The 23,871-nt window shown below is 37.5% G+C and overlaps 1 protein-coding gene across 3 annotated transcripts; it reads right to left on the bottom strand.

Annotated features, from left to right (window-relative positions):
* Nucleotides 1-1,972: 1,972 nt before the first annotated feature.
* Nucleotides 1,973-23,333, bottom strand: TRA2B (transformer 2 beta homolog (Drosophila)). 3 transcript variants are annotated; one of them, XM_012641168.1, is made up of 11 exons: nucleotides 20,451-20,619; nucleotides 19,908-20,406; nucleotides 17,021-17,296; nucleotides 11,877-12,010; nucleotides 10,709-10,871; nucleotides 9,362-9,550; nucleotides 6,820-6,935; nucleotides 5,689-5,772; nucleotides 4,451-4,510; nucleotides 3,459-3,532; nucleotides 1,973-2,968 (listed from the first exon to the last, which is right to left on the bottom strand). In XM_012641168.1, the coding sequence occupies exons 5-11, from the start codon at nucleotides 10,739-10,741 to the stop codon at nucleotides 2,958-2,960; spliced, it is 567 nt and encodes a 188-aa protein (XP_012496622.1). In that variant the 5' UTR covers nucleotides 10,742-10,871; nucleotides 11,877-12,010; nucleotides 17,021-17,296; nucleotides 19,908-20,406; nucleotides 20,451-20,619; the 3' UTR covers nucleotides 1,973-2,957. The 3 variants fall into 3 exon arrangements, with proteins under 3 accessions (XP_012496622.1, XP_012496615.1, XP_012496606.1); XM_012641161.1 differs by lacking the exons at nucleotides 19,908-20,406; nucleotides 20,451-20,619 and adding an exon at nucleotides 23,024-23,231; XM_012641152.1 differs by lacking the exons at nucleotides 17,021-17,296; nucleotides 19,908-20,406; nucleotides 20,451-20,619 and adding an exon at nucleotides 23,024-23,333.
* Between the last annotated feature and the right edge of the window lie 538 nt (nucleotides 23,334-23,871).

Raw genomic sequence — 23,871 nt, 5'->3', positions numbered from 1 at the left:
ATGGCAGCAGTTACCCAGGGGTCCCCAGCAGAGCTTTCCTTTCATGAAACCCAGTAATGACCATCACAGCACACCAGACTACTCCTTGCTTTATCCCAGAATACGAAAGGTGTTTCACTTCTCTTCAGCCTGTCTCAACCTTGTAAAATTCCAAATTTTCTTCAAGGTCTGTTGCCTTTAACATACTGCTGGTAGCAGTTTCTGAATTACTCAAAATTCTTTCAGATCCAAAAAAAGCCAGAACATTCAACTCAAACTAGCTTTAAAAAAAACTTACTGGCAGGATTAAGGGAGGCTACAGGATTAAAGAGCTAAAAATTAGGTTTTAAGACAGGAAAACCCAGGGTTATGTCAGGGATTACCTATAGCTAGAACTCACAAACCATTACTGTTATTTTACTTCCAACCTTTTTGTCCCAGTCTCTATTCAGTATCAATTCCCAGGACAAACTTCGGGTTGGTTACTGGTTAGGGATGGGAGGAAACAGGGTAGGAGTACTGATTGTCAGATGCAGTTTCACCAAGAGGACGCTGTTCCATAACTGTAAATCACAGGGAAGGTAGCTGAAAGGGCAAGTAGTCCCCCCCTTCTCTGTAGGAGATACCTTTTAAGACTCCCAGTGGATGCCTAAAACTGAGGATAGTAGTGAACTGTACATACACTGTTAAGAGACAGTTGATCTGATAACCTACACACCACCTACCAAGCAACTAACGGGGCAGGCAGTGTATACAACTTGGATATATTGGGCAAAGGGATACTCCACGTACAGGACTCAAGGATGGCCCAAGGTTTCACTCACTACTCAGAATTATGTGCTTTCTGGAATTTCCCATTTAATATTTTTATTTAATTTTTACTTTATTAAATATCCATTTAAATGGTTGAATGGATAACTGAAACCGTGGATAAGTATTGTAGCCACAAATTATGGCACTGTTGAGAACTAAATATTTAAGCATCCTCATCTAATCATGTCACTTCCCTAGTAAATTCACATTCATTGTATACTCTTGTATTCTGGGTGTAAAGGTAAAGGTCACCATTTTTAATCCTTTGATTGAGGGATATGAAAATTAATACAACTCTTAGTAAGACAGCTATAAGCATACCATGTTCCTTCAAATACACCATCACTAAGACCAGACTTCTCAGCCTTTAAGCTACTCTGTAACCCAACCCCTTCTAGACCACATTCTAAAACTCAATTTATGCAAATATTTAAGCAGCCACTTATTACTGGTTGAGGACCTGAAATGCAGCAAGCATACAGTATTTAAATTCCACATGCTTAAATTCCACATGTGTGGAAATACACACACATAGGGGTACAATATGTATGCCGCGTTATCAAAAGTTGGCAGGCATTTAAAACACCCTGCCCAGTGAGTTTTACAAGTTAGGATCTGTAAATACTGCCTATGCTCCATTACCAAGATTTTCAATCTGGCTACTCAGATTAGAGGCAGAATGGCATCATGATTAAGAGCAGACTGAGACTGCCTAGGTTCAGATACTGGCATTGCCACTTAAATTGGCTACTTGACTTAAGGTAAATCACTTTACATCATATGATTGCTGAAGATTATATGTAAAGTGCTTTACAAAGTACCTGGGGCATACTAAATGACATGTAAGTACTATAAAGGTCAGCAGGCTAACAAAATTACCTGCCTATAGCAATATCCCTAGAACTGATCATGAAAATTACCTAAATGAAAAAGAACTAATACTAAAAACATACATTTCAGGTACCCTCAAGGTATGTGTAGAGGTCAGTTATTTAACTTCATGCCCAAATGGAGATGATCACTAATACCTAGTTACCCACTCTATATATTTTCCAGAAATATGCAAATTTACCTCTCTAGCAACACACTGCATTAGGGACTAAATTATAGAAAGACTAACTACAGGTAACCAAGTTAGAACAAAAATACTTCTTTGTAAACTGAGTTGCACCACCAATTTTTTTCATTTGCATTTATTTAAACACAGTTCTCAAAACATTTGAGTGAAATTGGGCTTCCTTTGGTAAGCAAAGGACCTGAAAATAATATTTAAAAAATGAACAGGCAAAGTCTTCAGTTCATCCATGACACAGGTGTAGTGTTCCCTTCTCTTATCCCGTACTTTGAAGCACCCAGTTTTTTCATATAGTCTAAAAGCTAGAAGAACAAGAGTACATTTGTGGTGGAATGTATTGTCACTTGCTGATAACTAGTTGAAATACCATTATCCCCTTGTAACAACTTTAAGGAATAGCCTTTTAAGGCATACATTGTGTAACTCTTCTTATTCCCTGCTATATATATATTACAGATTACATAAAGGCTGACAAATCCACATTTATATAAGCATTAAGCATTTGCTGTATTGAAAGATTTTTAGTTCTAATACTAGCAGTATAGAGTTACAGAGCATAATTTTTAACACTTAATTGTAGGTATTAAGTATGGTATGTTTCATGGACTGGAGGAAAACGGGCATTTTGTCTTTAAATTTACTACTGACAATGTAATCTGAACAGTTCTGCTAAGCATTGACATATTAGAAAGAAAAGTAAAAATCAAACGGTTTATTGTTGCTTTTTGCCATTTGGTAGCATTTTTACACACAGGCTTCGATCTTCAGAATACCCTGGATTCAGTAGAAAACCCTTTAAATGAAGTTTTGTACAATAGAAACTTCTCAGCAGTCAAAATTTAGACTGTAAAAAAATACATGCAAAACATACTTTCCTGAAAACACTTAACTTTGAACAAAGCACCGAACTACACAAATGCAGAATGAAAACAGCATTTCAACTCCACCAAAAGTAGTCATCATAAAAGGTGTAAAAGTCACCTAACTTCACTAGGCACTGTTCACTTTTTAAACGAGACAATAAAAAATATTGTCCACAAACAATATCCCAGCTCTAGGGCAGGTTTCAGAAAGTCTTCAACTTCATGCTTTAATAGCGACCTAGGAAGAAAACACATCATCAGGTTTAATACTAAGGGAATTAGTTATCAACTGTACTTTAATGTTGAAAATTCTAGACCATTCTGCCAAAAGGAAGTCTTATGTACCAGATTCTTTCCTGAGAAACACAGGAAGACCTCTACTCAAGTGTTAAACTAGAAATGAGATACCCTATGTTAAATAATAGAAATAGCTGGGAAGTATAACTCAATCTGAGAGCTAAGGTTTTAAACAAGTCATTTTTCAAAGTAGCTTAAAATTTAATAGTCTGTACATTTACTATTTTAATTAAAAGCAAAAATAGGATTCTAAGGGTTGTTTTCGTAAACTTTCTTAAACCCCTAAAACATTTGGAATGTGTGTGAATATAACAGATAAAACTACATGAATTAACCCATTATCTGCAAAAGGAATAGTTGCCTATGTTTTGGCAGGTCAGAGCAAGTGGTACTACTAAAAATAAAAAATCGGACCAAGATAAAAAACTTACGAGGTGAATATGATCGAGATCTGGAACGTGATCTGTATCCTCCACGACTGTAGTAAGGAGAAGGCGACCGCCTTCTGTAAACAAACGTCAAGATTGTCTAAGTCTCCATAGATCACAATTAGACTAAATGACATGATTATACATTTCCCTCTTTATTAGTTCCCAAAAAAGCCTTCGTGAACCTTCAAAAATCTTGCATTAGTCATGGAGTTTTCTAGGTCTGAGTCTTGAGAGAGTGAAGCACCTTGTAAGGCCCAAGGACCAATTAAGCACTCTCCTAAGCTATGAGAGGTTGAATATTGCTTGCTCTATTTTAATCTGCTTTCCTTTTAAATTTTTTTTTTTTTGAGACAGAGTCTCACTCTGTTGCCCTGGCTAGAGTGAGTGCCGTCGCATCAGCCTAGCTCACAGCAACCTCACACTCCTGGGGTCAAGCGATCCTACTGCCTCAGCCTCCCGAGTAGCTGGGACTACAGGCATGCGCCACCATGCCCGGCTAATTTTTTCTATATAGATTTTTAGTTGTCCAAATAATTTCTATTTTTAGTAGAAACAGGGTCTCGCTCTTGCTCAGGCTAGTCTTGAACTCCTGACCTTGAGCGATCCACCCACCTCGGCCTCCCAGAGTGCTAGGATTACAGGCGTGAGCCACCGCGCCCGGCCCCTTTTAAATTTTGTCAAGTACATTTAATAAAATTCCCTTACCATGAATTAACTTCAGCCACACTTTGATGGACTATAACATCCAAACCAAATTTCACTAATGCTTCAAGTAGGTTTATTTTTTTGTAAGAAAGACTGGCTTGAAAAATTATTTTTTGTAAACACACAAAGCTTTTTATAGTCATTTAGCTTCAGTTTAAGAGTATTTATGAACCCCAAGAATTCCAATTTTATGTGAATCCACTTATAACTACCAAAATATTAGTAGGTGAGTATCTTTTATGAGGCTTTCTATTGCTGTGCGGAAGTTAAATCCTCTCCCGGCATACCTATAAATCTGATCCCTGTCTTGAGCAGCTCTCCATCCTCCTCCTCCACCTCCTCCTCCTCTGTGAAGACACAAAAGTAACATTCAGTTTTTGAAAGAATTATATCATTTATTCAGTAAAATAAAAACTCCCGCAAAGCATGAGTAATACCTACTTTCCTGTGGGTAAAGATATCAAGAGCCATTTTTGCCATTCTTTTCACAAACTGGCATAGAGCTCTCTCTGGTGGCTAAAATGAGTATCATTAGAACACAGAACATTTTTAACTGAATGCTCCTCAATGAATTACTTTAAAAAATCAGCATAAGACCTTAATTTTTCTCAGCCTCCAGAAATCAATCCTTTAAGTTCCACTCAAAACAATGATGCTTAAAACAAAAACAGAAAGAAAAAAGGGATTTTTTTGAGTGATAAAATGCTAATGTTGAGAACACATTTAAGGACTCACTTCCAAATAGTGACAGTGTCAACTATCAAAATTCTTAAAATATTATCAAATAATGTGGAAAAAACATCCACACCACACTAAGTTATCAAGGATAATTGTGGCCAAAACTCAGTAACTACATAAATTAATATTTTAACAAGGGAAGGTCTAAATTGTCCACCACTGCTAAAAGAGACTTTTACTTCATTTTTACCTTTGGAAGTACTCTCAAAGATATCTTTGTTTTTCAAGTATGATGGGCATCTCCCTACTAAAACCCCTAAATATCAACTTTTGGCAATAAAAAACCTACTTACTATAATACTAAATTGATGTCTTTAAATGAATTAATACTCTGGAATCTTTCAAAAACGATCAGTTTTTCTGTTGCCCTCTAGTGCATGGCACCTTAGAAAAATTTGCTTTTATAAAGGGCTGACTTTCCAATCCAATATGGCTTATGAAACCTCTTTTTAAAACATACTGAGATTTATGTTATAGTTTTTTTCCTGCTGTCACTTTAGACCGGAGAATTCAGTTGGTCTACACTCAGTGTTTGAAAAGAAAATGTATTCTTTATTAACATATCCCAAGTTATCACTTATGTCTCCCTATTTATATTCTAGAATAATTTTTGAACAGAAACTAAGTACATACAACAAATTAATTAGAAAGACATATATAACCTTAAAATCGGCTTTAAACTCCAGCTCTGGATTTCTTACAAAAGCTAAAATGCAAATATAGTGTAGCTTTAAATCATGTCACAACTGAGATTCAGAAGAGTTGGCTCTTCTACATCACAACTTACCTATATGATCTGCTATAGTAGTCCCGATCATCATAGCCTCGATCATATGCTCTGTCATAATAATCCCGACGGCGTGAACTGCCACTATGAGTAATAATAATAATAATAATAATAAATCTTAAAAAAATATCACATGGCCTTCTCTATCTTCCTGGACATGACTTTTGCTATTATAAACTGATTCCATATTTAGCAGCAGCTCAACACCACGTAGCACAGTTCCTTTGTGTCTTGAGGGGTAACATATATCCCACAGCCAAGCTCTATGGAGATGACTGGGCAACTTCTTCAAGTGTAACTTCTTTATGTTCTGAACAAAACTGATGGTATTTACCAGTAGGCTTCTTCTGATACACTGATTGGAAAATAAGTGTTATTTCTATTACAATTCTCACTGATACTGCACAAATACTGCCTTTTCTCTCCCCTGTTACAAAGTATAACTATGTGTTTAAAAAAAAAAAAATCTTTGGATTAAGAAGGCTTCCTAAATATTTTCAAGAGGAAGGGAAAATGAAAGCATACAGAGAATGCTGTTTTAGGAGTGGGAAAATGTTCTGCTTATTAAAAAGAACACGGCAATCATGGTACATAATTAAAAATCTCTACCACACATAAGTGCTTTTTATTTAAATATAAAAAATTCAATTTAGGGTTTTCTGTCAATAACGTACACACTTGGTGAGTGTCATGACAAAGGACAAAGTATTATTCTTTTACGGACCAGTGCATTATCTGAAACCCATGTTCTCCATTCTACTGAAAACACACACACACACGAAAAAATCTAAAAAATGCACTTTAAGATTTACATAAACTTATTATTGATAATGGTTAAGTTTCTATTATTGGAAAAATGCCCTAATTAAAACATTTAGTTACCTAGTAAAGTCAAAATTTATGGGATTTCTTTATGATTTAAAGGTATCAAGCAAAATTTTTGGTACAAATGTTTCCACTTCATATATTTTTGTATATATTGCACTGAAATAATTTTTAGCCAGCTTCAAAAACAGGAAAAATGATTTAGACGGTGGAGGGATTAAATAAAATGCCAAAGACCCCCCCACACCAATGTTTCTTGGAGGAAGTAAACTGTCAATCACATTTTCACATTGAAAATAAACTTACTAGGTAGGTCTCCCCATGTAAATTCCTGGTGTTGGGGTATGTGGTCTTTTTGTTATAGAGAAATCAACTCTGATCCTACGACCATCAAGCTCCATTCCATTGGCACGTTCTTTAGCCTTTAAAAGATAAATGAACTGTTATATACATCCTGGACAAAGCCACTAATTATCCTATGGCTATGAATAATGTCCAACTTGACCTTTCAGTTAGGTGTAACATAAGTTATTTTATTGTTCGCAAGATCATAAGGTCTACACAACTTATAAATGGGTTGTTCTCTCCACTAAATATTATTCATTTGTAAAAACCAGTCATAAAAACAATTATTGTCTCTAACCTCAAATTTGACAGTGTTTTCAGCTCTAAAGCAGAGCGTTATCGACAAATTATAACCTGTGGGCCAAATCTAGGCAGTTGCCTATGATCCATAAGCTAACAATACACATGGCTAGGGGGAGAAAAACCCTAGTGTTTCAGGACGAGTGATAATTACAAAAAATTCAAATTTCAATGCCTATAAATGTTTCAGTGGAACACTGCCCCACTCATTCTTTTGCATATGACTGTTTTGGGGTTACAATGCTGGATTTGAATAGTTGTGACCAAGATCCTATGACTCAAAGAGCCTAACATGTTTACTATTTAATCTTTGAAAAGTTTGTCCAGCCTTGCTCTGGAAACTAAAAGCTAAGACGAAAAGATGAAGAAAAGCCTGAAGTACATATAGTTCTTTTATCCAGAATATATACTAACTGCAACAGCATGCACTTAAAATAATATCCAATTCTGAACATATTGGAGTTTGTTCATAATTCATTTGAAGAAACACCCTTTCACCTAGATAGAATTTAAATTTCTAATTCCAATGTTATGCTATCTCCTAATTCGAATGTTCGAGCTACTGTTTATGGCTTAGTTTCTGACACTACAGATTCACATAAAAATTATGGTATTTTTCAGAGTGCTAACTGTGGTTCTGTAGCAAAACTAAATTACGCAATCCTACCTACACCTTTTGGCATCTCAAATTTTTCAAAAATGAAGCTGAATAACATCTTAAAAGGTCCCTTCAAATCTCTTAAAATTCCACAAAGTCATCCATTATAGTAAGTTGCATTCGGCTTTTAGTATTCCCACTAGCAAATCAAGTTACTCCTTTTAAAATTAGCTCTTTACATTAAAAAAAAATTTTTTTAGAGACAGAGGTCTCACTATGTTGCTCAAGCTGGATTCAGACTCCCAGGCTCAAGTGATCCTTTCACCATGGCCTCCCGAGTAGCTGGAACTACACACATGTGCCACCATGCATGGCTTAAAAATTAGTTTTTGACAACTATGTATACAAAATGATTCTACTATATAGACAGTCGGAAAATAAAAAGATTTTGCCTAGAGCTCAATTCAATTCCTAATCTCAAAACAGACCATCAGAGGGGCTTGGCATTAAATGTTTATCAGAGCTTTTTCTTACACTTCCTTGGCGATGACTTCAGCTACCATCCCTATGCACCCGAAGCCTGAATTTCTTAAATGGGATCCACTTCATATACTTTTTACTCCTTCTATATCCTGCCTCAAGTCAAATTAAAAATACGTATATGAAATCATTCACTTGCCAATATACACTCAAAATCAGTTCCTTTTCTCTCCTGAGTCATAACTTTGTTGCTTCTGGTTATTTTTTCTTCTTCTTTTTTTTTTGAGACAGAGTCTCACTCTTTTTGCCCGGGCTAGAGTGCCGTGGCGTCATCCTAGCTCACAGCAACCTCAAACTCCCAGGCTCGAGCAATCCTCCTGCCTCAGCCTCCCGAGTAGCTGGGACTACAGGCATGCGCCACCATGCCCGGCTAATTTTTTCTATATATTTTTAGTTGTCCGATTAATTTCTTTCTATTTTTAGTAGAGACGAGATCTCGCTCTTGCTCAGGCTGGCTTCGAACTCCTGAGCTCAAACAATCCGCCTGCCTGGGCCTCCCAGAGTGCTAGGATTACAGGCGTGAGCCACCACGCCCGGCTTCTGGTTACTTTCTATTGTAGAAAATAGCTTAATGTGAACAAGGATTAGAAACCCTAAACTGGAGAATGCTGTTTTCATAAAACTTAGGTGTTTATAAACATTGAAACAATATATATATATATACCAAATACATTATATACAAACTATTAGAAAAACATATACCAAAACAGCAAGTGATTATGTCAGAACATCAAAATGTGGTGGAAAAGACTGAATTGGAATATAGCTGACCACAGTTGGTTCTAACTACTGAAGCCGAGTGGTAGGACCAATTGCCCTAGGTCATACAAAATTTTGTTACTGTGTTTATTTGAAATTTCCCACAATAAATGGTTGAAAAAAAGTTCAAAGCATTACCGATTTCAATTATTTGTTCTGGAAGAATTTATTCTTTCAACTCAAACTACAGGTGTATATTCTATTTATACCATAAAAGCAAAACTGCCCTTATCCAAGCACTTGGTCATTAATACTTGGATAAATAAAACTGGTGTTTTACAAAGGTACAGGTAAACTTTTACTTACTTCCTTGGCATCATCTACATTTTCAAAATATACAAAGGCAAATCCTCTTGAACGCCTAGACTGCTGGTCATATACAATAGACACATCCGCAATGGGACCATATTTAGAGAACACTTCTCTTAGATCTCTTTCTGTGGTGTACAAGCTCAACCCAAATACTCCAAGACAACAGTTGGGATCAGGATTCGCCTAGAAATAAAAAAATGGACTTCAAACTCTGAAAACTTACCATAAATCAAAGTAAAAGGGAACCACTCACTAGCCAAAAATGTCACTAACTTTATAACTTTAATAAAAGACATTACAAAACATTACAGCAAACACTTACAAGCATTTTTGAGAGTGAGCAGTAAAGACCACAAAAGGAGTAATTTCAACCTCAGAATTAAGCAGGGGAAAGAGGGATTCACACTGGTGAAAAGCAAACCTGCCATCTATTTTCGAAAATTTAGAAGGCAGTTTGGATGAGGAATTCACCTCCTTATGAATTTATTCTAAGAAAAACCCACACATACTGACAAAATACACACACAAGGATAATCAGAATCCCACCGTCTCTATCTATCAGCTAGGCAAAAAAATTTTAAGGTTAAACTAAGACATACCATCCATACACAGAATCTCTGAATTGACTGAAAGATGGAAGAGCATGTGTAGTTTGATTTTCATAGAAACCTAACATACGAAGTGTTCATATATGCACATAAATGAAGTGCATCGAACCATCTTAACACGTATTAAAAGCAGCTTGCATTCGTTACAAGAAAAAAGAATGAATCACTTGTGGCTGACATTCCCAACACCACATAATGAATTTACCTCAAAGTTCCACTTATTTCTTACACTAACAATTTATTAGGGAAATTCCATTCTACCCTAAAAACAGAAACTCATGCCCCAACAAAAGCACTTGGATTATACAATGAAACTGCATAATACAAATACAGTAAATATTGTCTTATTTGGAACCTCGTATGCGAAAAGCCTTAACACCTCCCCAGATTAGCTTAAAATTAAACCAAAGTTAAGAGAGCATCCCATTAAGTTTATGAAACCCAGAAAACACCAAGTAATATCAGTGTGAAATTTATGTTGTACTAATACTATAAAAGTAATGGAAAGTGGAGTGTTTTTCTTGATGGACTTAGTTACAATGGTGTGCTTAAAGGTCCCATACCCCAAATGTAGACCATCATAGGAGAGTTAACTTATTAACTTAAAAAAAAGACAATTTCAAAACACTAAAATGCCTCTAAAAATTTTAGTTACGTATTCCCTGCTAAAGCTCCATTGTCACAATCAGTCCTAACTTAAAATCCTTTGCTTCAAAAACATTTTTCCTCTTACCCGATTCCCAACATGACGCCTGCGAGTAGACATGGGAGAATGACTGTGGCTGTGCCGTCTGCGATAATCTCGACTGTAAGACCTGCTCCGGGATCGTCTATGGGAGCGGGAACGAGATCGTGACCTGGTATAATGCCTTCGAGAGCTTCTTCTGGACCTAGACCTGCAAAACAAAGACTTTAAGGTTATGACTAAATAACTGACAAATACGGTCTTGAATTCTTTATTACTCTAGAGTTAAATCCCCAAAGAAGGAACACAATCCAAGCATATGCTAACATGCTTACCAATTTAGTGGGATCAATACCTTCCCTTTCTAATTTTAACCTATAGTCATTTCAATTTGCTATGAAGTTTTCCAAAACCACAAGCTCTTCAACATTTCTTCAAATTAGGATAAAGAAAAATTAAAATTAACATATTTATCTTTAAAAAGCAAAACATGCAGCACTTTACTAGCTTGGTTTGTGCCCATCTTTCCCCTCAGAAGACCATCCTCTATTTTTCTACATCTCCCATTATACACAACATGCGCTTAACACGATAACAAAATCACAATCACAGGTAGTTCCCCCAGCAGTTAAACAAAAAAAAAAAAATCAGTAAGTGGCTCTTGACTAGAATGACCATAAACCAACTAAACCAGGACATGTTTGAGAAAAGGGGTGCTGTTAATTATGCCTGACAACAGGCATAAACTGGGATTGTCCCAGGCAAACCAGGATGTATGGCCTACTCCTGACCAATATTAAAAAAGAAAAAAAAGCACCATGTATGTATCTATTTATCAATTAGTTATTGAAAGCCAATGTCCTGCAGTATACATGCCATACTAAGAAGCAGTTTACTTACACTCATAGTGAATCCTCACAACAACTCTGAAGAACTGATACTATTACTAACTTGCCTTTTATAGATAAGGAAGCTAAAGTTGAAAAGGTTAAGTACAATCCACCCAAACCAGCAAAAACAGAGGTAAGATTTGAACCCTGACTAAAGTGCCCAGGCTCTTAACCAATTATAGTCTTCTGTCTCCCAGAACTTAAGTTTATTTCTAGCACCAATATTAAATAGGCCAACAAAAGATCTAACCCTCTCTACCTTCCTGATTTACAAAGCGCACACCAATTTCTAAGAGTAACAAGAAAATCTCAAGAGTCTTTCTTACCTAGATTCAGATCTGGACCTGGACTTTGATCTGGAACGCCTGGAATCTTCCTTGGAGCGAGACCTTGCAGGGGTATGCCTTGCAGATTTCCCCGATCCGTGAGCACTTCCACTTCTGGAAGCAGAACGGGATTCCTACACGTAGATGTCAAAAGTTTAATTTGTATATTTTCTGGGAAACTTTAAAAACAAATAAGCTGCTGTAAGATAAATGGTGAGGGAGAGCAATCCCCTTCCAAGATAAGAAAACATAGATAAGGGCAGGAACTGAGTATACCTGGTATAATAGTTTCACAGCTCCAACTGACATAAGTCAATTAACTTGTCCTTTCTTCCACCTTTTTGGAGCATGGATAAGAGTTATCTGACCCCACTCCCTTCAGAAAGGGGTGCCAAAGTCAAGCAGTTAAGGGAACTGTCCAAGGATTGTTTCGGGAATATTATTCACTGGGGTGAGAAAGAACCTTATTAACTATGACGCCTATACTTTATACCTATTTTCAATTAAGTTGCAGTCAATAAAACAAAACCCTACAAAACTCATAGAACTTAATTTTAAAATGCTTGATTTTTAAAAATAAGACCTTAACTTTTCACAAGTTATATTTGTTTGAGTGGGAAAACAGACAAGCACAATGATCTCAGTTTCAAGTTCTAAGGAAAAGTAGAAACCTACTGAAAAGCCAGGACCAGCTTGAAGGACACTAAACCCTGTAAAACCCTATTCCATCTAACCATGGTAGGGAGGCCCCTAATAAACTCAAAGCAACCAGATGGAGCTACAGCAGAAAGGCAGTGAACTATGGAGAACTAAGAGTAGAGAAGGTGCCATAGATCCACAGCTTCCTCAGCTAAATGGAGATTAGCCAGGGTAAACTAGGAGTAGTTCAGGGACTGTAAGCAAAACCCAAAGACTAGTAGGTAAGAGTACTATGTTCCCATACAGCTTTCCCAATCAAAACTGGGACTAGCCAGTAAGAAAGTGGCACAAAAAAGATCTCTAAAGAAAACAGGAAAGGAGTGGCTCAACAGGATTAACTAGTTCATTAATGAGCCAAAGATATAAAGTCAATTAATCAGCAGAAAAGGCATACATAAATACAGAACCAGGGAAAAGTTCTGCTAAGGTACCAAACAGTGGATGAAGAGGAAAGAAGAACTCACCCACTCTGACAGTTAACTAAGATACCAAGTAAGACTTTTATTTTAGGCTATCCAACTTAGGCAAAATAAAAGGCTTTAAAGTCTAGTGAGTCTTCCTACCAGAGAACAGAAATGGCAAGACTCAAAACAAAGCTTACAATAAGTCACTGTATGGTGTGTGAATCAAAGTTGAAGCTTCCAGATTAAGTTATCACAAGAGAACTGTTTGTGGTAGATCTTCAGAGTATTCTGGCCATTCTTGAAAAGATGTAAGATACAGAATTATTTTAAATTTCAGCCCAAAACATTTTAGAACATAGTTCTGTGGTTTACAGCAAAAAGAAGAAAATCTGGTAGATCCTTCCTATGATGCTCAGGAGAAAAATATACACCACAGAAAAGACAAATTAATGTTTGAAGTAACGGAGAAGGAAAGACTGACTCACCCAGTAAACTAAGTTCTGGTCTTTAGGCCTCAAACAACTCTGGAAAACGACCTCAAAGCCATTATAAAACATGGTGAGGTGACATGAAATGTGACAGCCTTTTCCCTCTACCCAAGCCCCACCCATGAGTCACTGTGAACAGATTAAAAGAAAAAGATGGTAAACCTCCCCCCCTTCATTATTGAGAACAGCTGCCTTTAACACCAAGAAATGTTTCAATGATGCACCGCTGCCCTGGAGACCCCAATTAACAATCCACTGGATTTTTCTACCAAATATTCTTACAAGTGAGACATTTAGAAGCACAATTTACGCCCTCCTCACCTTGGACAAAGAAGGTCTCAAAAATGAGGGTGTGGTTTCTGCCATTTTTACCATGGACAAAAACTAATCCGGTAGAGAAGATAAAAACAGGGAACCCAAAAGCTAGTAAATGCCTTTGTTTACCCCAATGCTAGCAAAAGATTATTTCATGGAATCATGTAACTTTTAATGGAAACCAAATAAAACAATTTGCTCAGGAAGTGAGAGCAGAATATGGATACCTCATAGTAACAGTTAAAAGATAACCAATAAAGTATTCATAATTAAGAGACATCAGTCGGCCTAGGAATCTGAATATAAAGAAAGAATGGGCAGAAAGAAAAGATCCTCTTTAAGCCTCTTGCTTTAACAGAAAAGCCTTATTCCAAAGCTTGAGATGCTTCACCAGCCTGTCTACTAAGAGGGAAGAGACAGTATTCTCAGCTTAGGAAATAAGCCTTAATGAGGTTTGCTCATGATATTCTAACAGATCAAGGGTCAAAGATACAATATTTGTGAAATCACAAGAGTTTTCACTTAGCCTCCAAAACTAGCAGGCTATGTAGATGTATTTGTGAACAATCATTTTAGACCAGGAATAAGGGAGATACCAGAATGTAAAGACTTCACCTTCTACACTGACACTTCCTTGGGCTAACAGCTAAACACCTCCACTATCTTTCTTGTCAGGGATCCTTTTTAAGAAAGTTAAACTCTTCTAGTTACAATGGCCATTTAACTTGGGCAAATATATGTGAAGAAACTTAGCTTGTCTACAAGAAAGGAGACCTAAAACGATTAGCCCAATCTAAAGCATAACATTAACTTTAAACCTCAATACACGGGCAAATCTGTAAAACAAGTTAGAAAAGCCCCTATACTTAAGGATACTTCAAATTCCACCTTCAAGACTGACAAAACTACAGGTGTCAATACAGATTTAAAACTTCACCAAAAGAAATACTCTGTACACCAATGCTTCAAGGAAAGGGATCACGAACTTAAAAGGAGCACAAATAAAATAAAGCCAAAAATTCCCTGGAAAATGCTCAGTGATTTAAATTCTTATAGATTGGATCTCAGTCATATACTAATACACAACCTGCAGGGAACACATCAGGTAATAAAACACAAATAGCCTTCCAACAAAATACTTTAACCTATACTTCTCTATTCTGAGAACAGCAAGTCTTAAAAAAATTTATTTTGAAAGAGGTGACAGAAGAAGGAATAGCCATCTAATCCCTGTATTACTTTTAAAAACTGGATGCAGTATATATTAGATTTAGAACACTGGCTCATAAACAGAGGTATTCACTAAACCTCTATGACATTTCAAATATAGGGTCTGAAACTGGAGTCTTTAAAACGGATTACAATATGGCCTGGAGTTGGGCATCTACACCCCTCAAAAACACTGTATGCATTTATAACGCTAGTTAAGTCTCATTGAGGTAGTCAACTTCAGAAGTAATATGCTTCCTACCTATCTGATCTTTTCCCTTCCCAAAGGCATCTCCTTCCCTGCTTTGCCTGACCCTAGCATCAATCAGCCCTACTGATTAATGCAATCTTCCCTATAGCTGCCAGTTCCAGGAATACAAAGAGGCAGGTTTGCCCCCATCTTCCCAACAGCCTGGGGGAAGAAACACCCTAAACCCAAAGATGCTCTGGCTAAGGGAGAAAACAAAAATGAATGGATGAGATGGTCTACTAGCATCCATCAACATTTTAACCTTACATCTACCCAGCTTGAGCCATGTAACCAGATTCCAAATTGCGTTTTTTCCCTTGAGGGGCTAACAGATCCTTCTCTTTTGGACCCCAAGGATCTCTCAGGTTCCTTGATAAAAGAATCCATGGACTTGAATAAAAATATTCCTTCATATACCTCAGCCAGCTGCCTGTTCTTTGAGCAATTCAGAATGCAAAATTAAGGTTAATGTTATCATTAGTTTATCCACGACAAGAAATTTTACAAGCAACAAATGGAGAAAGTAAATGCAAAAACTGCCTCCTGTAAATGTAAATAGTTTTCTTCTGTTTGCAAGACATAGAAATAATTAAATATAAAAAGCACAAATTTCACACTGTGACAACAGGCCCTAAACCACCAGAAAATGGATCCTTTAAGAAATGTCATCTAAGTCACTTTCTCTAAGAGCTTAAAGACCTGACAACTCTCAGAGAAAGTTTTTAAGTTGCCTTCATCACAGGAAGAAATGTGCGAGATGATACCCTTGGCATTCTCAATTGTAGAAAACTGTTAGTTGGCTACTACTGGTTATTATTTTGATTTGTGTACCTGTCCCATTCAACTGAGGGTAACAACATTACACCGATCATCTGACTCTCCTCGTCAGCTAAAACAAAACACACAGAAAAGGAAAAGACAAAACATCTGATGTGATTTTCTAAGTAGTAGGAGCAGGGAACCAGAGTAAAGCTACTTTATTTATAATCCATATCTCTAACATCATTATATTAACGAAATGCTGATAGCAGAAAAGGGAATAAAAGCACCCTGCTATTATTGCACTTTGAATTAGCTATCCTGTTCACCTGTGTGACCCACTTCTAGGGGAAACTACTGTATTTTTAGCACTAATCCTACTCATTCAGTTGGAATAGGCGGCAAACAAACATAATTTGAAGAATCATCCCTGTGTATTTAGCAAATACGCACCTTCAAAGGGTCTAAATGGTCACAGATTTCCACTCCTCCCATTTGGAAAAACCTAAGGCTTTAATGCCAAAAGAACTGTCCTGTTCAAAGCTTTGCTTGGATTCTGAGGGGTTGGTTCTATAACCATCCTAGCAGACATTCTTTCGGAAAACTTCAACAAACAAAACACTCTGCAGTATACTGAAGCATAGTACTGAAGGAGAGGGGTCAGTGGATTCTAAGAGTCCAGGAAGGTGGCACAGACCACCAGTTCCAACTCTGGAGGTACTCAAGCCCCAGGACCAGCAGAATTAGATAGACAAAAAATCTATCTAGAGGGGACAACATGAAGCCAACTATTACCCATGCTGGAGACCTCACTGCTGCCTGGTATTTGACTACAGAGGGTTATTTTTTTTTTAAATTGCATTCAATCATTTGACTAAGCAGTTAAAATTAGAATTACCTAATTTAAACGTTTCCCCTGGAAGGCACTTCTTTACCCTGTATATATTTTCTTCTATTAAACAAATAATGCATGCATGTTTAGCAAAATATACAGGGACACATAAACAGACTAGTAATTACTTAGCGTAGTGCTTTCTGATTCCAGATTACTTCTTATCTTAACTTCATTTTTATTTCTTTTCTTCATTCTTCCGTTTCAAATTCTGACTTCTTTCATCTTCCCCACTTCACACAAATTGCTCAATATTCTACAAGTGGGACTTCTGGTCTGATAATTAGCATGCATTCTTTCTTTTATTTTTTCAAATTTCAGCTTCACTTATTCCTGAGCTTCAAATACTCATTTATAAAACTTGTCAAATGACGACTTCCGCATTTTCCTTCTTCAACATTAACCTTAATAGAAAAAGAACAGGATGAAGAATATTTTAAAACTCCAGGATAAAATCCAGTGCCAAAACTGAAACTAGAAAAAAAAATCCCTTTGTTGATTTGGATTAAAAAAAAAGAAACTAGAATATGCAGCTCAAAAAACTGAAACTACAGTTTTCTGTTGGTTCTAGTATATGGTAATCAATCTCATTTGTCTACTCCAAATAGATTTATCATGCTTAAGATGAATGTGAAGTGCGCCTCTGAACATTTACTGTTCATTTAACATTTTAAGAACTATAATTACATTTCACACTTCTTACTTATTGTATTCATCAATAGAAAATATGTTAAGTGTCAAAAGCACATCTCTATCAAAAAGTGACACATTAATACATAAGTGCAAGAAAGGAAAGCACGGACAACTCATTTGTATGATGATGACAAAGGCTCAGGGTTTAAGAGGTTTACAATACTGTGACTTGTCTAAATAGGATAAAGAAACTTATTTAATGTCACACATTTTTGTACTGTATTAGAGCTTTGTATAAAGGCAGTGTCAGAGAATCTGACAATTTGGAACTGCAGTGTTCAACCCACCCCTGGGAATGCTGCTCTAGTGAGATTTTATAGTATGAATGGTCCAATTACTAAATTTAGAATTAAAATCATAAAAAGACAAAATCAAGTCAACCACCTACTACATGCCAGTTGCTATGAAGGAAAGCAGAACAAACTTGAATCCAACAGTGGTATTTTCAAAGAATTTTGCTGTATGTTTTTCCCTCAATGAACAAAATATTAATGTCTTCTGGACGTCCAAAGGAGATATCCTACTTTAAAGGTGGCAATATTAGAATATTATAGCTCACCTCCTCAAATAATTATTAAAAAGACTCAATTTAGCAGATCAGCAAAGTATAATAGTGTCTGTTGAACACGTTAAACAAAATACTGCCTTTATAAAACATTCTAGTTTTCCTTGTTATCCTGCATTTCACCTTTGAATCTTATTTAGCTGTCAATCATTTCCTCTCCTAGTTTTACTTTCATTCTGAAAAAAATTATAGCTTTCTTTCTTAAAAAAAGTCATGAGAGACATCTTTGTACCTATCTGGGCATTAAAAACCATGGCAAGTGTTGTGATGTCTTTTCTAAGTAATAGCATAATTTCCAGTCTAGTTTAATGTCAATTATTGTTTATTTTATTTAATCCAAGAAAAATATTTTAAACAGCTATTTAAGGGAGCTACAGTAATTGGTTTTCTTTTAATATCCATCACTAAAATGTAATGGGAAATGTTTGCTGGCAGCACAAATGTAATCGTGGAATCAGAATGCCCAAGCAGGTTTCCTTAGGGCCTCCTAAAGATAGTGTACAGATACAGGGCTTAGATGCAGAAGATACTGGAACAGAGGCCAAAGCTCTATCACTACCATCTTCAATATGGACACCTTTCTGCTGTTATTTCACTACCCCTTCCCAACTTCTTCTCTTACATTCTAAGAACAAAACCACTACTAGATAATATATAAATATTACGTTTATTCCACCTCAGCAGCTAATTTCAAGTGGCCACTTTATAAAACCAGAAGACCAAGTATTGGGCTAACGTTATTATGTACATTTGGTTAAGAGACCCTAGTTAGAAATAAACAGAAACTTGTCCCATCATGAACACAATTTTTGTTAAATGTTTCTAAGGGATACAACAGGAATCCATTTAACATGAAACATGCATGAACTCATTAAGTTGACAGGCAATAGTCTAAAAAATGGGAGAGAAAGGGGCAAAGAAAAACTTGTTTATCCTGTTACAGGAAGGTCAATGAATGCTCTTATCAACATATTAAGGTCTATTTTAATTTTTCCTGCAGCCAAATTGTCTACCAGAAGAAGGGTGGAGGATAGAAAAATCCTCAAACTAAGAATAGTCTCTGGGAAAAAAAAAAAAAACAAAAAACCATCTGACATGTCTGTGCTTTTAAGAAATCTCTTGCAAAAACAGCACAAACCCTCACATTCACGTTCATAAAACAGTACTTTCCAGCAAAAGCAAACATGAGTATGCTCTGACATTTCAGAGACTGTCTTTTAATCTAACAGCAGAGCACAAAAATTAATGCAAAAAGGCCCCATCCACATTGTCATACATGACAATCCATGTTGATAAAAGTAATCTGAAAATAACCCTCAAAACCCAATTCAAAGCAAAGAGTTTGGGGAATTTGAAGACTTATAATTTGCTATGGTGAAGAATTTTTTTTGGCTTGCAGCTTAAAAACAGTAAATGATGACAATACCTATTTCTATGTGACCCATACCCCAAAAGTACTAACCTGGGTAAAAACACTTAAAATTCCTAATCAATCATATCTTTTAAAGAAAATACAATTAAGCATATATAAACACTGATTAACATAACAAAACATAATGCTAAGGCTCAAGAGATGTGTACGTCTGGCCTTGTCTTGGGCAAAACATTAACTATGAAAGCATTATCGTATACCACTTAGGTTTGGGGTTTTATTGAAGAGAAAGAAGAGTAAAAAGGCTTACAAAGCAAATCCCATTAACACTTCTCTCACCAGCTGAATTCCTCTTCAATCCTTTGACAAAACCTGTAGTACTTACCTTGTAAAATCACTTGTAATTTCAGTCTGAAAATGCCACCTTCTAGCTCCAGACAACATCCACAATATTAAAGCACTCTTAAGACCAAGAAAAAAAATATTTCAACCTGGTTTCGAAAGACTAATAACCTAACCAGACTCACAATGACACAAAACAGTTTCCTCCCACTTGACATTAATTCAATCCTTTGTTAAAGGAATTTGGTGTGATGGCTACAATTCTGTAGAAAGAAATAGATTCAGAGATGTTTGTTCTGAAAATTAGAATTTAGAGTTAGGGGCTAAAAACAAAGAATACAAAAAGACATTTCAAGATTAAGCAGAAGAAGAGAAAAACCGCAGATTTTGAAAGGCATTCTGATTGGATGGTGTCCAGGTGCTATTCACCTCTATAGAGAACAAGACTAAAGATAATGTGCCTATGTTGCAAACACATTGCTTCTACAAAAATAACAGCTACCATTCTATCAGGTTATCTGCTGAGTCAAAGCATATTTAAACTGCTTGCTATTGTAATCTTGATAGAGTGACAGAAATTAAAAACATCTGGTCCATACAATAGTGTTTCCTTAGTTTCTGGATTCTTTAGGTAAAGACTCATTTGTACGAAGTAATTACAACAGCAAGGACAGAACAATAAATTGAGTGCATGACCAGACAACATACAGACCTCACACACCTAACATACTGTGACCATTATAGGATTTAAAGATTAATTATCCCCAATATTACCCAGCACATCTAAAACTGCTACCAACTCTACTGAAGTTCTTATAAAATACTGTACTCTTATTAGCAACCAAATTGAAGATAATTTATTCCGCACACCCAACCTTACTGTTTAGGAAAAGAACTACTTCTAAAGTCTAAAGTAGTAGGCAGAAAAAAACTCACCTAGAGTTACTAGGGAGGTGGGGCTGCCAGGGTGTGAAAGTGTCTGGATTAGAGATAGATAAACAAAACGTGGAAGGTTCCAGCAGATTTGAAGAGATTTGTTATTACCTTTCTTCCTTGAATAATTTTTAGACTGTTCCATTCAGCCTTACGCTTTTGCCAAGCTTTCTTTGGGAGTCTTGATACATGTTTGTTTTAGGTGTATTGCAATCACTTAAAGGTTCCAATAGGAATGCAAACACACAAAAAACAACGTGGAAGTATTTCACAACATCAAAGTTTAAAAATCTCCTCCAGAAAGCGAACACTCTTATGTAAGAAAAACACTGATTTTTAACACACAAGTTAACTTTCTCTCCTTTCACAATTGAGCAAATATCAAGGACTGTGAGAAACACTTAAGTGTATTTTTTACTAGTATAAAGAAAACAGAATCAATTCAAAAATTTCAAATTTCCCTTGAGCTGTGTGTCTCAAACTGAGACCTACTTCCTTTGTTTCCTTCCTCATGTAAAATATACTAGAGTTAATTCTTCTTTGGGCAATTTTCCACTTTCCGAAGGATGCCATGTGTAGCTTCTTCATGTGCATTCAACTGAGGTCCTCTAGTCAGAAAACATTTTGTATTCCCTAAAGAGTGCAAAGGTACCCAATAATTGGTCTGTTTAATAACGAAAGATCTTAAAATTATTTGCTTCCCAGTCCCAACACCAACGAGTAGTTTCAACAGTCTATTCAACTGCCAGCAATCAAAAGTCACAACTTCAACTTGTGAGCTCAAGTCAAACTTTATCCTTAGAAAACAAGACCTTAAAAAATAATCGCGCTCACTGGCGACATTGGAGTCTATCAATCTATGGAAAAACGTCAAAATCAAAACCCAAATATTGATCTGAATATGCAAACGTAGAGCTTGATTAGTTCAAATCAGTTTTGGTTCCAAAATTACACAGTAAGCTCACTAAGGTGCCAGGAGCCGAGAGGAAGTTTCTTTCTAAAAATACCCTTTCTAATAAATCACCTAAAATCTTTTTTATTCAAGTTTGACAGCCTAATTTACTAGACAGAGTATTCAGATCTTAAGACGGCTATACCAGCACAGGGGAAACTTAACGAATTGCAAAACACTAAACCTTACTTATGTAACAGCTTCAAAAATTGATTTTATCACCCTTCTCCTAACAAATTCCCCTTCGCCGCCAATACATAAGGTTCTAGCAAGCCTTCTATTTCTGCGTCTTCATCCGATGCTCTCCAACCCTAATACCCAGGGCCCCAGAGGCAAGCTATGCTGTTTTTTAAGCCTAGAAACTATCTTACTCTCTAAATTTAATCAACCCTCCCCGCACTCCACCTTTAAGAGGTGGAAACTTACAAAAAAGTACCAACACACTTTGTAGTTCTCAAAACAAAGGAAATAACGGCGCCATAAATTGTTGCCCGCCAATTTCTCCCTCACGTTCCCGTGGAAAAACAGCTCCACGATAATCTTAGCGACCTCTGTGGTCTATTCTAATAGGACACTCCGATAACGATTTTTGGCTGGACAACTTCCAGTATCAGACAAAAACACTCCACCTAGGCAAAACGCAAACCCTCGCGCAACGCCCTCCAACTAACGGGCCCAGAACTTTAGACTACCTCATGTAAGTTTCCATGTCAAGAGGCCCCAAGACACCCTAGATTCTGGCCTTTCCAAGGCCGATAAGGCGGTCCTTCGTTAACCTAAAAACCGGGCGAAAAACCCCCGAAAACGTCGTCTTTTTTTCCCACCCCACCATGCGGCCTAGTGAGGCGCGGCACCCGACGGGTCGAGCCCGCGCTAACGCGGGGCTCCTCCGCCATTTTGTGCCTTTGGCAGCGCGCCCAGACCGCCAGCCCAAGATGGCTGCGGCGGACCTTCGCAGGAGAGCAACGGCGAAATAAGATACCGCTCCCCTCCCCCAACACCGAGGGTACGCAGCGGCCATTTTTAATTTTCTGTCCCCTACTTATAACGGAAAAAACGGCCATCTCGGGCACGAAGGCACATAAACCTGCCGATGGCCTCCTTCACGACTAACGACATTACCCACAAGGGCTTTCAAAACCCTGTCTCCCCTCCCTCCTGGCTTCGGACTTCGGGCCTAAAATGTCCCTGCCTCCCGACCCAAGGCCGATGAGCCTCAAAGAGATACAAGAAGCTGGGACCACACAGCCGCCCCCTACGCCACTTCTACGTACCCGCTCGCCGTAGTTCTGTTCGCCGCTGTCGCTCATGACTCCTGGCTGCTGTCGTCGCTCGATGTGCTTCAGTTGAAGCTGCCAACCTCTTGCGCCTTCTTTAAAGAGGCTCCGCCGCAGCCTCACACGACGCACGGGTTTCCGAGCCGCTCAGAACCGAAGCGCTTCGCGCCGCCTCTGCACGGGCTCTAACTCTACCGGACGTGACGCGGCGCTTTCAGCGTGGCTCCTCCCCCGCCTAGAACGCGCGCATTCTCGGCCCCGCCCCCTACTCGCTCTGCCTTCCCTCTCCAGCAGTGGCGCGGGCCGAACCGGACGTGACGTAAGCCCCGCTCCTCGCGCGGCCGCATCGTGGTCTTCCGGCTTCTGAGAGGCGGGAAAACTAGGGTATCGGGTGGCCTCTGTGGGGGGCGCCACGGGGCACAGTGACGTCACCAGCCATGCCTGATTCCCTTCTGGAACTTTCCAGAGAAACCGTCTAGAGGAGGGAAGGGGTGGGAGGAGATGCCCGGTTTCTCCCATCCTTTATTCCCTTCTGTGCTTTATTTGTGTCTCATTTTGTGCTTTTCCTTGGTTGGAGAGGTAAATATCAGTACACTGGGTTACTATGTATTTATTTAGCGTCAGTTGTAGATCTTTTTTCCTGAGTAAATCTTCATTTTTAAAAATCAGATCCTGATACACAGGAATCAGACACAATATTCTGAAGAAATGAGTGGTCTAATATGGAAGAATTGTTAAACACATAATTACAAATTATGATTTTAAATGCTAGAGGCATGTACAACTACAGTGGTGTTACAAGGAGGGGAGGTTAATTCTGCCATTAGCCAAGAGTATATAGTGGG

This window comes from Propithecus coquereli, unplaced genomic scaffold, assembly GCF_000956105.1.
Source record: "Propithecus coquereli isolate 6110/MARCELLA unplaced genomic scaffold, Pcoq_1.0 Scaffold10, whole genome shotgun sequence".
NCBI classification, from domain to species: Eukaryota; Metazoa; Chordata; class Mammalia; order Primates; family Indriidae; genus Propithecus; species Propithecus coquereli.
Note: the sequence above shows the minus strand (reverse complement) of the source record. Positions and strands in the feature narration are given on the sequence as shown.

What these genes read in the sequence shown, in the direction of transcription:
- TRA2B (XM_012641152.1), bottom strand. Translation starts at nt 23,059, where the DNA reads ATGAGCGACAGCGGCGAACAGAACTACGGCGAGCGG. An exon ending in ATGTAGATGATGCCAAGGAA is followed by an intron (nt 6,936 to 9,361) that starts GTAAGTAAAAGT and finishes TATCTTTTAAAG; the next exon opens with GCTAAAGAACGTGCCAATGG. An exon ending in TACTATAGCAGATCATATAG is followed by an intron (nt 4,511 to 5,688) that starts GTAAGTTGTGAT and finishes GTGTCTTCACAG; the next exon opens with AGGAGGAGGAGGTGGAGGAG.